The following is an 18,122-nucleotide window of genomic DNA, read 5'->3' as shown; positions in this document are numbered from 1 at the left end:
AGCCACCCAGGTGCCCCTGGACCACATCTTCTTTATCCATTTGTCTGTTGAAAGGCATCTCGGTTCTTTCCACAGTTTGGCTATTGTGGACATTGCTGCTATGAACATTAGGGTGCATATGGCCCTTCTTTTCACTACATTTGTGTCTTTGGGGTAGATACCCAGTAAAAGCACAGAATTTAAATTAAGTCATATAAATTATATGTCTAGGTATGCAGAGAGTTTTCTGGGATTCCACAGCCTCTTAGAACAGAGATGAGGACGGCTGGCCCTCACAGAGCTTCCCTGTCATATATAATCCACCATTCATCAAGCTACTCCGCGTGGAGACTCATTAGTGAAAGGTAGCACGTGTACTCTCCCCTGCCTCAAGAAGCCCCATTTGTTAATAAGCAAGCACTTTCCCATAGAGGCTCAGAAACTGTTCATGATGATGACATCAACAATGATGATTTGCATTCCGCCACCTCTATGAGTTCTCTGTAGTTGTGTAAGTGGACATATTACATATGGGTAGTTCCTTATCCAAGCAGGGATACCTGCTTCTTTATTACACCGGGATTCTGGCCTCAGTGGGAATCAGCCTCTTAGAGACTGAGAAATACTTGCTTCCCTCACTTTAGCCTCCTGTGTGTGTATAAGGAAAAGAGTCAGTTTCCTCTTCTCTTGATCTCTATTAATATGTTTAATCATAATATAATCATATAACATTAGAATAATAACTTAACTTCTTATTGTCCATATTTGTGATCAATTTTTCTAAAATATTCCCATCAAACCTCATTTATTTTTTTCAAGTATTTAAGTGCTAGGGAATGTGCTGGGTGCTAGGGGAGGTGGGAAGTGAGGGTGTTTAAAAAAAAAACTAACAGGTGTTCTCAAGCCAGAGGAGATTCCTGTTTAAAGAAAATATCCATAAGAACCTAAGTGAGTCCAGTCAAATATTATGGTCTTCTAATTGGTATGGTGCTCTAGGTATCCGGAAAGCATGAAGTGGAGGCTCAAAGGCAAGGACTCCTATTTATGCATGATCATGTCATACAATACATCATAGAAAAGACGACTTTGGGCTGTCTTTAAAACAGTGATGTGATAAGCAGGTGGATGGTGGGAGTACAGAAGAGCAGTACGGGCAAGACATGGAAAGGCATGAAGGAGCATGGTGTGTCTGGGGAGGTACACAGAGTACCACGTGTGTGGTTGGAACTCAGCATGTGAATGGCGTCTAGGTAAGAACTGACTCTCAATCCTGGATAACTTCCAGATTTCTGGCCTATTCCTATAAAGATAGTGCTACCATTCATGAAGACAGAAAACATAAGAGGAGATGTTTTCTAACAACAAATCGCCTTTTCTAAGATTTACCTCTTTAGAGTTCCCATATGTCCACATACACAGTCTTTATTCCTGAAGTTGAGCCAATTCTGGTCAAGGCGATCCTGGCACCTCGCTCATATTCTTAGTTTTTCCAGAATATGTCCCCCAGATAAAGTGTAAACTCTCCTCTGCCTCTTCCATTCCCTTAGATTCATAGGTATTGATATCTCTGATGTTAACCATGTCACCCATTTGTTACTATGCCACCAATATGATGAATCTCATCATCAGAAAAAATAGTTTTAAATAGGCAAACAATGCACAGAGGAAGAATATTGTTGTTGCTGCTTCAATAAAACCTGAAGAATTATATAAAATACATATAAAAAAAGGCACTTACCCAGTTGCTTCACACTCACTGCATATAGCCTCAAGCCTTCATCCAGGGACTCATTATTTTTTAAGAGCTTCTGTTGAATGTCTTTTCCTTCTAAATTGGGATTGTTGGTAGCATTGTAAACTAGAAGGGCCCAAATCACCAACCTAGAAAAACATTTCAGATATAATTGTTGGAATTGCTGACTGGTTGGTTGATTTTTTTTATTTTGTGGAAAAACAGAACATTTGGATATGGTAGTAAGAGGGATGACCTTGAAGTACTGAGACAAGAGAAATAGGCCAAGGCACTCAGAGACTCTTGTGGCTGCATAAATTATAATGTTAAAAACATCGCAGTATGAATAGAGTGTATAGGATATCACATGTATAATTCTATCATATCATATCGTTATCACCTCATTTAAGAAATATTTTAAGTAATATTTATAGCATACAGGCAAGAAAGGGTCATACTTGTGGTTATTTCTACATTGTTTCTTTGGAGCCAAAAATAAAATTTTTTAGAAAAATTAAATTCCAACAAATCTGACTAAACTGATCATTTGACTTTAAAATTATTAAGGGTGTTATTATTGTTTACAAATGTGTTAAACTTTCTCCAGAATTGTGATAATGATTTTCCATCTCCATGAAGCATTTACAAGTATGTTGTACAGTGAAAAGTTACAAAATAAATACTTAAAATATCCATGGTGATTGGCCGGCACATTACAGAAGGAGTTTACAGACTGTCTGACCTTGAATGTCTTTAAAAAGAAAATATTTCTATGAGAAGCAGCGATGTATCCTAAAAGCCCCATGAAAACCTTTGGTTCTACATTTTGAAATAATATAATTTTCTGTTCCACTGTAATCATAGCTATAGTCAATAGCAGAAATCAAAACACGCCAAAGTCAAGGCAGTAGCACTATTTTTGAAATAAGTATTGCCAGTAGAGAGGCATGGCATATTGTATTTATAAAATTATGTAGGTATCAATAAAAATAAAATAGAATATTAATATATTTGTGGTGCTAAAAAAAAGAAAGACTCAATGAAATCTATGTTATTCAAGGTTAGGTGAAATTAAAGAAGAGCTCCACTTTTTCCCCTAAATATCTGTGTTAATTTCAAAGACAAAGTGTGGAACTGTTCTCATAATTCCGTCCAAAAAGCTATTTATTTCAAAAATGATCTACTCCCCAGTGTTCACATATAAGTCATACTTCAGGTTGAGCGAGACATAGATGTAAACAGAATGGTGAACTGTGATAACTTAGTAATTTTTTAAATGGCCTAGGAAAAGTATCCTCTGATTAAATTATTGTTGGAAGATAAGCTTTGCTACTCTAGTTACTGAGAACTTAGCGTTGGGAACATGACCTTTTACTTTTATTGAGAACATAACGAGCACAATGCATTGTGATAATACTGAATACCCAAATTCAGCAATTCAAGAACGGCCATGCATTTTCACAGGTCTTATCTCTGTATTTTCCTTCTCATCCTGAAAACTGACACTAGTTTATGGTTCCCCCAAGTTCCATCAGTTGTAACCATCAATCACCCTTTATTTGAATAAACCCATCTGCGGCTTCGGTTTCCTGTCTGTCTAGGCAATAGAGGATGAGAGCATTATCTGAGATTATGGTCTATGTTAAGTGTTACAACCAAATTGAAAGAAAAAGTTTGGAAATAAATGTGTGTGTAAAACTAGTAGATTGTGGTTTTGAGAAAAACTATGAGGGACTACAAAGACTCATCAATGCGCGTAAGAGCAGTAGAGGAGAGGAGAAAAAAGGGGAAAGACTATAAGAATACATTTTAAAACAATTTTAAAATGATTAAAACATTTTTAAACAATAGGCTTTTAAATAAAAAAAAAATTTTTGAAACAAAGAGTCTAAGATTCATACCAAAGAAAAACTAAACATGTAGACTTTACCATATACATGGCCTTGGTTCCCTCTCCCTATAATTTTCTGTGAAGTTACCTGTTGGTTTGACAGACAGAAAACTGAGATTCCATGAATTTAAATGTTCTTCAAGCAAGTTTCTGAGGTACTGACATAAACTAATGATGGCTGACTTTAGTATTACTGGGTGGTAGAAGAATCATAGGAGGTCCACTAAAAAGGGCAATGCTGACTTCCTGAAGAGGATTCGCAATTGGTGATACCCCAAACTAGGGCGGCCTCAATTGTTAGACAAAGTGTCCAGCAAAGGAATCCAGATCTCTGATCCTCTGTTCAAAGCTCAACATGATCTAGCAATACAGGTTAGAGAAAAAATTATTTGGCTAAATAGAAAAGTCCTGCCACCATCAAGAATATAGTATTAAAATAATTATTCTGTTCTTCAGATCATAAAAGAAAAGGAACAAAGAAGATAAAAACAAATTTCCCTCCTCAGATGGCGAAAGCCGGTCTGCTGAATACATACCGAAATGAAAAGTTTCAATTATAACTTAAACACATCTGCTTTTCTAATATTAAACAGAAAAAGGAAAAAAAAAAAAAGAAGAAACTCTCTGGCCAACTCTCATATGAAATTCTATTTTTATCTTCTCCTAGTAAGAATATATCAGCTGAAAAGAAGTATATTCCATCATTATGGTTTAAATCTGTAAAATCAATTCAGTCCATTGAAACTGAGCCAACCTTACATGAACTTTTGCTTTTCAACTATTTTTTTTTCCTCTTCTTTGGAAATGTAATAGACTACCTGAACACAGCTAAATTTATTTAGGAGTTTAAGTTGTTTTTAATTACACAGCACTCTGAACAGCTAGCCTTTATATGCCAACTGATTCTGTGTGGTGGGCAGATCTGTTGAATTACCTGCCTGCTTAAATCACGGTCTAGATAGAAATTTTAAAATGGAGACTTCCAAAAATTAGCTATTACCCATATTATTAGATGCTACTGTAAGTAAGTACCTTATTTAAAGCTGTAACTATCTTTTTGTTTCTTTGACAGTCTTCTCGAAATTTCAATGAAGAGGTAATGGATTATCATAAATAAAGTAAAAATGCTAAAAATAATAACTCCTACATTTTAAATGTTCTACTTCTGAATTACTTCTCATTGGGTGTACATCTCTATCCATTCTACTATTTGATGGTCTTAACTACAAGGAAAAAAAAAATTAGTGCACTAGTGCTAAAGAATTAACTTAAAAGTGCTACCTGATTAAAATGCTTCTCTCATCTCATTATTTTCATTTTTCTATGGGTCAAAACAGAGAGTTAGAAAAGGATGTTACACTTTCTGTAAGACTTTGTCAGTGTTACCTTTGATCATTCACAATGCTTCTCCTGACTTTAATCTTGTCCTCTCCCGTGCTCTGGTGAAAACTATAAATACAAATATATATATTCATTATCAACCTCATCTGTCCCATCATCAACAACAAAATTTGAGGAAGTAAAAGAAAGAGGCAGAATGAACATTCTAAGCCAGTATTTCCCAATATGTGTCCTGAGGTTCCAGTTCTTTTCATATGCCTGAGATCGAATGGCTCCATTGTCAAGTTAAGTTTGGCAGCTGTGCGTCCTTGCTCTGTTTTCAAGATTCTCGATGCAAAAAAAAAAAGATTCTCGATGCATGTTGGTTATACTAAATAATCTGAGATGTTCAGATATATAGAAATCTGTTTCAGTTTGTTTAAGAATGTACTTCCTGAGCTAATTCAATATGTGATCCCTTTTTCTGTGTTAACTTACGACATCTCTTGGGTTCACAGAGTATCTGTTTAGGGTTAGTGACATACACTTTTGAAAACTAATTTAAAACTATGAAAACAAGGTACAGAGGAGGATATGTGGATGATACTATTTGCCAGGCAGTTAAAGTATTTAAATAGGATAGCAAAAGATATATTTTTTTAATTATTTTTTTTTAAGATTTTATTTATTTGCGAGAGAGAATGAGAGACAGAGAGCACGAGAGGGAAGAGGGTCAGAGGGAGAAGCAGACTCCCTGCCGAGCAGGGAGCCCGATGCGGGACTCGATCCCGGGACTCCAGGATCATGACCTGAGCCGAAGGCAGTCGCTTAACCAACTGAGCCACCCAGGCGCCCGCAAAAGATATTTTTGAAAAGCTAGGTGCACACTGTAAATGTCTTATCTTATAGAAAAACAGTTTCCAAACTGGGGGTGCTATTAATGGTTCACTGGGGTGTGAGATGAAACCAACAGTACTTCTATATATATTTGATTATCTTCTTATAATCTGTGATAGATTTATAACATACTGGTTAAGTAAGACACAAATTTATTTAAAATCACAAATATATTTTGGGAATACATAAGTAATTTTTTTTTAAAGATTGGGATCCATGATCAAAAAAAAAATTAAAACCAATTGCTGCATCATTGAAGATTTTTGTGCAAAGAAATGCCATAATATAGAGTTGTTTCAGAAAGACTATGAATATGGTGCATGTGTGTATGTACTGGTATCAAGTGTGTGGGGTATAATCAGAGAGATATAGAGTAGCATTAAATTAGACACTAATTTTTATTTTTCAAATCATTCATTCTGTCATTTACCTGATATTAACCACATAAACAGTGTAGTTCCAATTTTGGAAGGTTGAATTGAGCTGAAAAATACAATGGAAAAGGGTGAGTTCTGGTAATACTTTCTAAAAAATATCTGAATCTAGTTTCTTTCCCCCAAAAGATAAGTTGTTATTGGAATAAGACCCTGGGAAAATCCGAGAGAGCCAGAGGAGTGAAAGAAAGGTAAAGATAACAGTCACTGGATCATTATATGCCAAGAATTTTACAAAGGTTGTTTCTTTGATCTCACAACAACTAATGAGATAGGTATTATCTGCTCCCCCACCCTTATAGATGAAGAAACTGAGCTTCATGGAGAAGAAATAGCTTGCCCAATGTCCCCAGTGTCCCCAACTAAGAAGTAGCAGATCCCAGATTGGAACCCAAGTCTGTTTGTCTGGAAACACTATACTTTCCTCTCTAGCCCATATTATAATGGGCCCCAATGTAGTGGTTCTTCGAATTAGCCATAACAATGAGGGTTACACAGGAGGATAAGCACAGTAAATACCATCCATATTCTTCATTCAACAAACACTTGGTACAATAACACATATTCTTCTAATAAGTATCACCTCATAAGGATATCAGTAAGAAAAATTACAAATTAACAATACAAACCTTTAAAAACACAAACAAAATGAGTTCAACATTATTGGGAACTATGTTAATTATTATGTGGGTTATTTAACAGTCTTATGGGTCTTAGCACCAGACTTTTTAAAGAGGCAATGTATTATGGATTCTTCTCAATATAAATTACAACCTTCCATGATGCATTGTCCAATACAATCACAAATGGGATTTCTTTACTGATATGAAATCTTCCTATTTCTGTATCACCTCCAAAGGGTTTTTTAGGTCTTATTTCATACACACAGTTAGCCTTCCTTGCAAGCATTCCTAAAATTGAATGTAAATTCTACAAAGTGCTGACAAAAAGTATTAAATTATTTTAAAATTATAAACAGCAATAATATGAATCAGGGACACCACTTATGTTTTCTCTAGTATCAAGCATCTGCTTTGGTATTTTGCATCTTAAATGAAAAGTTTCCAGTAAAGTTTAGCTTCAGATGAGAATGAAGCTATGTTGAAAACTATGCATGTAATAAATATAAATGTAAAATTATAGGCTGCCTAAGGCACAGACTCTCTAGTGAATGTTTATTTCCCAGATTAATAATATTAGTAGTGGCTTATTTGAGAATGAAAATAATTTTATCTTTTGAAATCATTCTGACTTAAAACAAAAAGAAGAATTCTTGAAAGTAAATGGGTTGCAAGACATTGGGGAGGGTATGTGCTATGGTGAGCGCTGTGAATTGTTAAGACTGATGAATCACAAACCTGTACCCCTGAAACAGATAATGCATTATATGTTAATAAAAAATAAAGTTAAATTAAATTAAAAAAAGAATAGGCTATTTCTTTAAAGCTGTTCTCCATTTGGAAATGAAACATATCTCCCAGTGTTTGAATTAATTACTGACTTTAATGTATCAGTCCAAAAAGTCAACAGCAGTATTTTTTGTTGACTTCTATTAGAGAATGTCGCTCCTCCCCTCAATTTTATAATAGAATTGTTATATACATACTATTGTTTCCTGTGGTCAGCTTGTTTTAAAGTATATTGAAAATAGGACTTTTCTTACTATAGACCCTTCAAAACAAGATTGTATTGTCATATTAAGTTATTCTTCAAAGATAGAGAGAGAGTCAGTCACCACTACCTCTCAATGTATGATTTAACTTTGTTTTGCTACCAAGGGCATGTTTACTAGATATCTTCTGCATAAGAAAACCCATCTTTCTCAAAATGTATACTAGAGTGACTTTATTCAGTGTTTGAACTGTAATAGTATTATACATAAAAAGCAGTACAAAGTCCCACAGTATGCAGCAGACAGAAAATAAAATAGAAAAAAAAAAAAAGAAACCTATGGAAGATGAAATTTTTGTTATGGAGACAAAAAATAAACATAGGTGATATCTGTAAGGACAAGAAAATAAAATGCTAAAGTTTCTTTTTATTGGAAATTACAAAACTTTTCATTAATACTGATTAAATAAATTAGTATACCCTAAATCTCTATCAACAGAAGACTTGCTAAATTAATGACCAGCCAGCCACATAATGGAATACTATGCACTGTTTTGAAAAAAAAAGAAAAGGAAGGTCTGTGCACACTTTTGATGTAAATCTGGCAATAACAAAAATAAACACAATGTAGAATGGTATGCAAAATATGTTTTTAGTGTAAAAAGGAGGAAAAAGAAGCATCTATAGTCTTATTTTCTTTTATATACACAAAGAAATTCAGGGGCAAAAAAACAAACAAGAAAAATTAACAATGATTTCTAAGCAGATGGGTTGGTCTCCAGGGAGATGAGCTACAGAGATGGGTAGAATATTTTCATGATATATTTTGTTATGCTTTTTGTTGTATGAATCAAACATTCAAACAATTAAATAAAAAATATATAATCTATTTTTAAAGTTCTGCTGAAATTGTAGGGATATAATAGTAAATAAAGATACCTATGAAAATATATTTCTATTTGTGTGGTACTTTTCTTCTTCTTTTTTTTTTTTTTTAAAGATTTTATTTATTTATCTGAGAGAGAGAATGGGAGACAGAGAGCATGAGAGGGGGAGGATCAGAGGGAGAAGCAGACTCCCCGCTGAGCAGGGAGCCCGACATGGGACTCGATCCCGGGACTCCAGGATCATGACCTGAGCTGAAGGCAGTCGCTTAACCAACTGAGCCACCCAGGCGCCCCGGTACTTTTCTTCTTTAGACAATAATAATCTATTAGGCTTGTCCCTGATTCAAATGCACCTCCCTTTCTAGGCATCAGCATACACCTCACTTCTATGTATACTCAGAGTATATTATATATATAAGGAACAGTGTCTATGTTTCCATGTGATCTGTGGATTCAGTTATCCAGACAGTAGAGTCCTCTCCAGATTTCCAGAGATTAAAGGATTCAAAACAAAGAAGAAATTGTACAAGTTCACTTACCCATTCTGCTACCTTGCTCTGTACTTTAACCTCAGGGTGACGAAGGATATTTTGAATCACTATGGAAATTCTATAGACAATTCCATCTGTCCATTGGAAATAGGATTTAGTCCGTTAATTATATTTTACAGTCATATAATTCTCAATTTAAATTTACAATCACACAATTTCACACAATTTAAAAGAAATGCCTTTTTTGGGAGATACAGGTTTCCAGTTACGGAATTAATAAGTCACAATAATAAAAGATACAGTACAGAGAATATAGTCAATGGCATTGTAATAACATTTGTATGACAGACAGTAGCCATACTCATGCTGACCACAGCAGAACATACAGACTTGCTGAATGACTATGTTGTACACCATAATATCGTGTGTCAGCTAGACTTCAATTAAAAAAAAAAAAAACCTAAAAAAATAAAACACCTTCTATACAGGTACAGAAAATTTGAGATGTCTTGACTTTATGTTCATTGACCTTTGTAACTTCTTAGAAAGAGTTCTCAGTTTATTCTTATAAATAATTCACTGGTTCTCAATTATCACCTACGTATTTCCTTAATTCTATAGATTTTGGATACGGAATTCCAAAATGTTTTCATGACTTCTTCATGTACAGTTTGATCTCTTATAACAAGAAACTATCATTTTTTTTGTATGTTAGAAAGAATGACAGAGTATAAGGTATCCAAACTTGAGTGGGATGATGGACAGAAGTTAACCTGAAAAAGAATAGGCATACACATACTTGGTGCCCTCAGCCCCTTATTCTTCCTTTTCTCTTTCCCTTCCCCAATATAGCATTTACTTCTACTGAGTCATTTACCAGATTTTTCATAAATTCATTTATTCCATAAATACGGTCACTTGTATCAAAGTAAAGAGGGAAAAGAAAGAATATTTGCAGACAGAATTTTAACTGGACTAAGTTGCTTTAAAAAGAAAATCTTATGAGAAAAGAAGGTTTTGCTTTTTTCTTTTTGGGACAATCTTTAAAGTAGCCTGATATATATATATATAGTAAATGCAAATTGAAGTCACCAGCCAGGGTTTGCTAAATCTTTTTAGATGTGTGTTATAGGGTACCTTACTATAAGCAGCTAATAAAAAAAATATCATTTAAAAATATCATAGGCTATACAGAGAAAAAAAATTGAATCTCCATTATAGTCAGTCATCTTTCTTCATGCTTATATTTTGGTATATCTTAAGTAAAGTATGCACAGAAAACGTAGAAATATACAATTAAAACAATGTTGGGGAATAGATTTAATAAAAAAAAAGTTGGGAAGTCAGTAGAAAAAATATAAAACTCTGCCTCTGGAAACCCCCATATCTACCAAAATGCAAATTCCAGTCCCACTACTAAAGGAATGCTTTTCCAGTATGGGATCAGAATCTCATGCTAAAAATTTTGCCACTCCCAGATGTAACAATATAAATATATGAAATTGGTACAAGTCTGAGGACAAGTGGTTTAACTTATGCAGACTAGATTATTTAGCGTCTAAAGCTTTTCAGGTATTTTAATGATATTGATTTTATGTTCCTCTAAAAATACTCTGAATTTAAGATATTTAGAGGAATATATTCAAAACAAATGCTATTAATTCAGATTTTTAAAAACGCTTTCACACTGTATTATATCATCATATTAAATCATGGACATTCTGAATGACTGAGGAGGAGAAATTCAAATTGCAGAGGTCCAAGAGTCATTCCAGGATCCTAAGGCTATCCTGTGTATGCTCCCTGGTGTCAGCAGAGTAGCTGAAAAGCTACCACTAGATGGAGACCTAAAGCATATGTTTAATAGTAGTGTTCTTTCCCTCTCAGGAAAATAATGCAAAATACTAAAATTCATTATTTTTTATCACTGACATTTCTGAAATGTTTTGGAAACATTTAAGATAGTCTTCTTTAAATTTTAAATATTTCCCGCCTCATTTTTTTCAATCTGCTGTTATTTATACATGAGAAAGACATCCAATATCAGAGACAGCCTAATTCAATCTATAAATACAGCACTCTCCCTAGAGTTATATTGCTTATAGCAAATAAAATATGTGAACACAGAGAACAACATAACATCTTATGTTACAGATTCTCTTGTGCTATAGATCATTTTCAAGCAGTCTCCCTGCAGAAGCCTTAGAATGAGGTATTTATACACTCAGTGGAGTCTACTTGTTATATTATTTTAAAAATTTCTGAATAATGTAGCCAACAAGTAAACATGAGATATGTCCAGGAGTGAACTGTCAAAGCAAGATAAAATGTCCTCCAAAGAATTGGTAGGAGGGGTTTTGGATTGCAGCAAAATAATTGGCTTAAGCATTGTTGTTGCAGAAAATGCACAATTAAGACATCCTGATTCAGGCTTTCCCACGTCATCCTAGCAGTCAAGGGGTCTTCTATGGATGTAACAACTCCCACAGTGTCTCAATAGAAAAGCTAATCACACATTTTCATATATTCCATTCCTAATAATGACATCCAAGCCAGAATTCATGACAGATCTTTCTTGAGGTGGGGTGGGGTGAGGGGAGTGGGAGTGGGGTGGGGAGAAGCATTTATGGGTATACCCATTTTTCAATAGAGGACTCTTTCAGTCGAGCAGAACCTCAAAGTAGAAATCATTGCTTGCTGTTACAGATATGGTATCGAAAGGGTATATTCCCGTCAATAGGTCTTTCTCCAATTAATCATTTTTTTGGTCCTTCTTAACACTCTTTTTAGGGTTTCTTGGGAGACATAGAAATGACACTACGTATTTATTCTATATTTAAGGGTGTGAAATACAGGTTTGAAAAGGTAGATTTTAAAATACTTTTTTGAAAAGAGAGATGTGAAAATATAAACCCAGTGTTATTTTAGAGTCAAAATCATTTCTTTGAACTGGTGATGAGGCAATTATAACCTGACAGTCACATTTATAATATGACTGGAGTTCTGCTCATACTACACACATGATTTTAGATGCCTGGCATATATAGCTAGATTGATTGTCCAATCTATACACATATCCAGAGAATATTTTTTTTGAGTAATTAAATGTACATTAAGAATCTAGAAGCAGTGACACAGTTAATACCTGTAAGCTAGGTTTTTAGAACAATAATAAGGACTAACAGAGTTACTTCCTTACTTGGGTTACTTGGGTTGACCCCACAAGATTTAATATTCAGTAGCAACAGAGTGATGCTTCAAGCACAGAAGAGATGATTTGATATGTGAATAATAATTGGCCCAAGAGCTCTCCTTAAGAATGTAATGTAAAAGGCACAAAAGTTATTTGTGGGAATACCTAGATTATCCATTACATACAGAAATATCTGTTTATGAAAAGTAACTTAAAGATACTATTTTCCTAGGATACATTCTGAGGTATCAGATAAAAGTCCTATTGAAGATAACAAAAAGAACTTTACATAGAGAAATAGGAACACTTCATAAAGTTTAGGAAAACAAATTTCATTGATACACTGAAGAAATGTGTCTGATTATCAAACAGTCTCAACCCCCACCCCTCCCCACACCAGCCAATTACCACTGATAGATCCAGCAAAACTCTTTGATAAGCCATAATTTAAAGGACTGGATAAGTTAGATGACAAATTTGATAGTTGTGCCTATCTTTCTTACAGTGAATAAAATAGGATTCTCTAATATATCAGATCATAAGCCTGAAAATGTTTACTGTGTCAGTTTCCCAAGGAACACGAAAAGTGTGTCTAGAATTGCTGACACTATGCAAATGATGTAGATAGTCTACGACATGACATTAAATCCCATTTATTCACAAGGTGAATAAGTAATTCTCTTTCCAATTATTTCTAATTTGACTACATCAAAAAAAATATTAATTAGATTATAGTCTGTCTCTAAGACTTTGTTACTCTCCCTTTTTAAAAAGATAATGAAGGCTTCAGGCATAGGGATATGAGAAAGCAATAGCATATAGGGAAAATTCAATAACATTGTTTTCATTACATTTATTCTCGCTTTTCATTTCTATTTTACAACAAACAGTACTGATTTTATAATAGTGATATCAATTTTCCCATATAAATGCAAATGTTTAAGTAAAAATGTGAGTCAGTTTAGGGAAAAAACCCATCAAATCAATAGTGTAGGTGGTTCAAGGATGTGGTAAAAATTGTTCTGATGGTACATGGATTTGAATACACAATTTTGAGAATATTTCTACCACAGGATGACTTTTGAATATTCTTAAACGCTAGCATTACATTTTTATCAAGAATCATCTAAATTGCATTTTTTCCTTTAATGTAGTCAAGTCAAACCATTTTAACTGATTCTAACATTTGCTTGCTTTGTTGAAACTCCAATGAAGGTTATGACGCAGAGAGAGATGGCTGAACAAGGCTCTCTTCAAGAATGTCAGAAATGACATGATTGAGTGAATCCAGCTCCACTCCACCAAGTCAAGGACTCTGAAGCATCATATAAACGTTCTTGGGCAGTAGAGGATGTGCCAGTCCTGGAGGGAGAATGCCACAGAGGCTCTTTGTATGCTCATACAAAGCGAAATACTTAGTCAGAATTATAATATTCCCATCTCCTGGCTGGAGTCCATGTGAAATATGCACTGGGAACATCAACTGCGGCTGCTTTTCTGGGGGTTGCTGGAATGTTTGCCCCATCATAAATCTCCTTGGTGTAACTACCAGAATAACCATAAACACTTCCCTGAATCGATGTCTTTATAACCCTAGTGAAATTTATATCTATGTTTCATGTAAAATATTCCATACTTCCAATTTAAATGTCCTCACAGAGGAAGTTGGTGTAACCCCCGAAGCCAAAGAAAAAAATGAACTCTGTGGGTTTCTTTTCTCTGGGTTTTGGTCCCTGGTGATATGTTACAGATGTTTTGGCCTCACAAGTTAAATGACTGGGGTTGAGAAAATTCCTTTGTTTCTAATAGGTCATATTTGAGAATATTACTGTATGCGAGGCAATGGTGTGGTCACCTGATTGGAATTTCTCTTTTCTAGAAGAGACTTAAATCATTTACTCTGAATTACCAAAAGGCTATGTAGTCCATATAGGTGGCAGACTAAATAATAATTCATGTTACCTGGCATTTTCCCTGCTCATTTCTGTATCTCATATAACTGCCCTAGTTACAAATTACAAATAATATAAATAGAGAAGTATATATGGAAAAAGAGGCAAGGAGTATTGGCACTTAAATTGAAATTCTGTCAGCTGAAAATTGACTTAGTTGATATGTAATCACATTCTAACCATTATTCTTCAACAAATAAAAACAGAAAGCAAAGTATTACCATATAAATTGATGCAAATGTCATGAACACTTAAACATAAATAAAGTTGGCTTCAGTGAAAAATTACATTAGTAGCATAATTTAGTTTTTTTGAAATTATAAAATTCTTTAAGAAACTAGTTTCCTGAAGAGAATAATCTGACAAAATATCATGAATATTTTTTCAGATATCTAGTATAAAGCAAATTAATCCCTTTAATTAAATGCTTTTCTCTTAAAGCTTCCTTTGAAAGCAGTTTTTGCTAAAAGTGTACCAGAGTAGTACTGGAAATGTACTCATACCGCCAGTCCTTAGAATAAGGAACTCAAGGGAGTCAAGTGATATTTATTTATCTTACTAATCTTTGCAAATGTCCAGAGGTACCGATTGAGTCCAATAACAGAAATTTTGTTTGAACATTAGATAGTCCCACTCTTAGAATACAATTTTTTATCACATCAGACATACTATGAATATAAAAGGTAATGATTTCTTACCATTCCATTGTTTATCGATTCTATTAGTAACAGGCATGTTAGTGGTGACAGTGGGTGGTGTACTAGGAGAGTCTACAGTAGCTGGTAATAAAGATGAGAAAGATGTAATTTTGCAAGGAGCCCACGGCAGTTAATATGGATGAGCAATCTACAATTAATGCATGAAAATATACAGAAGAGGAACAGAAACCATTTCTTGCTACTAAATACAACAGACTCTAGGGTTACAATGCATAAAATGAAGCAGTGCTTCCCTATGGCACATTAAGAATCACTTCCTATGGCCTTTGCTGTCACATTGTCAAGAGTTTGGAACCGGCACTGAGGAACAAGAGGAGAAACATTTAGATTCTAGACCCAGGTCTGCCCGTCTGCCCGTAACAGGCTGATGACCACAGAGTGAATTACTAAATCTTTCTAAAATTCAATTTCCTAAGTTGGTAAAAAGAAACGGCTAGAGAAGGCAGTCTGTATTGCATCTATCCGTTAGAAAAATTATCTCAACTAATTAGTCTTCCGCTGAGGCTAGAGAAGTAAAGTCTCAGAGGAAAATGTATTTCTCCTTGAGAAGATAAATGTAAAGAAAAACAAAAGAGAATGAAATGTATAGACTATATAGAATATAAATGTGTAGAATCATTTACAGATCCCAGTAACTCTACTGAATGTTGATGGATAAAATGGATTTCGTAAAGACAAGCCTTACGGGGGAGACATTTTCAAGACATTATGTTATAGCTATGCTTCTTATACTATTAAAACTTTCAAAGATTAAACCCTATGTAATGCTTTAATATCTTTTTAAGGGATTCTAGAAGAGCTGTATAGGTAGTAAAATAATGATACATACTATTTCCCTTTAGCTTATCTTAGGAGTATGTTTGTATTAGATGGACATTCATGTGTACAATGACCATTTGTTATATATCTCAATTTTAAAAATATTACCTAAATTTAAAACATGTGTGTGATTATGCATTAAGTGATTAAGTAATTATGATTATGATTACCTTCTGAAAGTGAAATTCTTTGATTCAAAATATGCATCCTTAACTAAAATAATTTTCCATTCCAAAGTAATATATAATTCTTAAAAATGGGGATTCTTTTTGAAGTTTTTATTTTTTAAAATTATGAACAATCAATTACATTTTTCTTAGTGCAAAATACATCAATGAATTTAAAAATGCTTTTTGGCCATTTAGGACATGGGTGGGGAGTGGGATGCTGGGCATCTGGTCTTTGACCCAAGGAATGACTACTATAGGTATCTCAGATTAAAAGAAAAAAACAATTTAAAAAACCCTTCAGATCTTGAACTAAGCAAAATTAAAGTTTCTTTCTATTTCATTTAACTGTTTTAAGACTACAGTGAGTTTGTGGAAATTATGTAATGACTTTATTTTCATAGATCATTCATCAGTAATAACAACAAGAAATACTGTCTCAGAAAAGAAGCAAACATAATACTGTATTACATCCCTTCTCCCTAACTACTCCCCCACTGGAACCACAGAAGAGAGCTTAGGTTTCCATCTACTTAGAAGCACTTCTAACCCTGTCACTTTCAGGATATGATCCTCTTAATAAGAGATCCAGCTTTTTCAAAAGGCATTGTCATGATTCTTAATGTGGTACATAGAACACGTTACTTCATAAAGAAATATTTAATAGAATAAATGGATGAAAATGGGTCATAAGTAATTAGGAGGAGCAATGATAAAATTAAAGCAAAATACTTATTATTTTAAAACTTTAATTATGTATTATTAGTATGCAGCTATTTAGTACATAATATAAAATTGGAATACTTGCCATAGTATAATCATTGTGCATTATAACAATACAATTACATTAAGATTAGTTTAATATAACTAATTTTATCTTAATATTTAAGTTATATTATACACCATGAATTGCCTTATGGTCTTGTCTCAAGCTTAACCGAATATTTAACTTAATTTTCCCCTTGTTTTTTACACATGAATATTTTTTTCAAAATATTGCATGACTATATTTATATGGGAACTTTATAATACTCTTGAGAATAAAAAGAGGGAAAAAATGAAATAAATCCTTGTTTAATAGCATATAATCATTCACATTTAAAAACCCAGTGCTTTATGGAAATATGGTCATCCAGTGTGTGAATGCATTCTTTCTCCACAGTGTATGTACTATGCACCCACACAACTAAAACACATCCAGAAATTCTTCTGTTTTGCTGGTTTCTGGCTGATTCTCAAGTGAAAATTAAGATAATAATCAAAATAATTACAACCACAATATCCAAAATAGCAAGTAGGAAACAGACTCCAAGAGGACGATGTTGGCTCCCTACCTTGGCAGAGGGTCCCCAGATCGGCACAGTTGGCTAGTTCTGCTGCCGGGAGTGGGATCAGGTAGGAACCTTGATCAACACAGAGGGATTATACAAGTTTGACTGATGATTTAATGACATTATCCAAAAAAACCCCCCCAAAACATGAATCTTATGGTTGGTATATTGGGAGCTGCCCTAGAAGAGTCCATCGATAATACTCCAACATCAAGAAAGTCTCTTAAGGTCTTTGTGTCTTCATTTCCACAAGTGTAAAATCAAATTATTGAAATTTCCCTCAGAATCTTTAACTCAATTTATTGGCTATCCACACATGGAAGGAAAAGAGGTGCTACTGCCCAGTAGAGTTTGTGTAAAAAGTCCAGGGCCTTTTCACAGAATAAATTATAAAGCTCTGGTAGAAATTCATATAAATAAAGTAATAAAAACATCAAAGGTAAGTTTCAAAAGTGAACTTAGATATTATTAATATTCATAAAATGCATATTTGGGGTTCACAGGCACCAGCCTATGTGATTTGCAATTCCAGAAATATGTTTCTGTGACTTCAAGTTGGTCTCTGTGTCTTTTTACTTCAAGCTTTTTTTTTTTACTGACTCATCCTCAGCAAGAAACAAGATTAGAGCTGGCTTTCTAGTAGGAGTAATGGATTTTCTCTGTTACACTAAATCTCCCTGACAGTTAACAGACTTTTAC

General features: G+C 33.9%; 1 protein-coding gene across 5 annotated transcripts in view; it reads right to left on the bottom strand.

Moving 5' to 3' along the window:
- ADGRG6 (adhesion G protein-coupled receptor G6) overlaps positions 1–18,122 on the bottom strand; it is a 135,491-nt gene that overhangs the window by 41,500 nt on the left and 75,869 nt on the right. For 3 of the 5 annotated variants that reach the window (XM_031023522.2, XM_031023525.2, XM_031023523.2), the window contains exons 5-10: positions 17,427–17,495; positions 15,086–15,166; positions 9,291–9,376; positions 6,250–6,302; positions 4,989–5,051; positions 1,718–1,860 (exon numbers count right to left, since the gene is read on the bottom strand). In XM_031023522.2, coding sequence (XP_030879382.2) covers positions 1,718–1,860; positions 4,989–5,051; positions 6,250–6,302; positions 9,291–9,376; positions 15,086–15,166; positions 17,427–17,495 — 495 coding nt within the window. The remainder of the gene's footprint in view (positions 1–1,717; positions 1,861–4,988; positions 5,052–6,249; positions 6,303–9,290; positions 9,377–15,085; positions 15,167–17,426; positions 17,496–18,122) is intronic. The other 2 variants (XM_031023524.2, XM_031023526.2) reach the window with 1 other exon arrangement.

The sequence above is a fragment of the Leptonychotes weddellii genome, chromosome 8, assembly GCF_054177405.1.
Source record: "Leptonychotes weddellii isolate Sample4059 chromosome 8, ASM5417740v2, whole genome shotgun sequence".
Taxonomy (NCBI): domain Eukaryota; kingdom Metazoa; phylum Chordata; class Mammalia; order Carnivora; family Phocidae; genus Leptonychotes; species Leptonychotes weddellii.
Note: the sequence above shows the minus strand (reverse complement) of the source record. Positions and strands in the feature narration are given on the sequence as shown.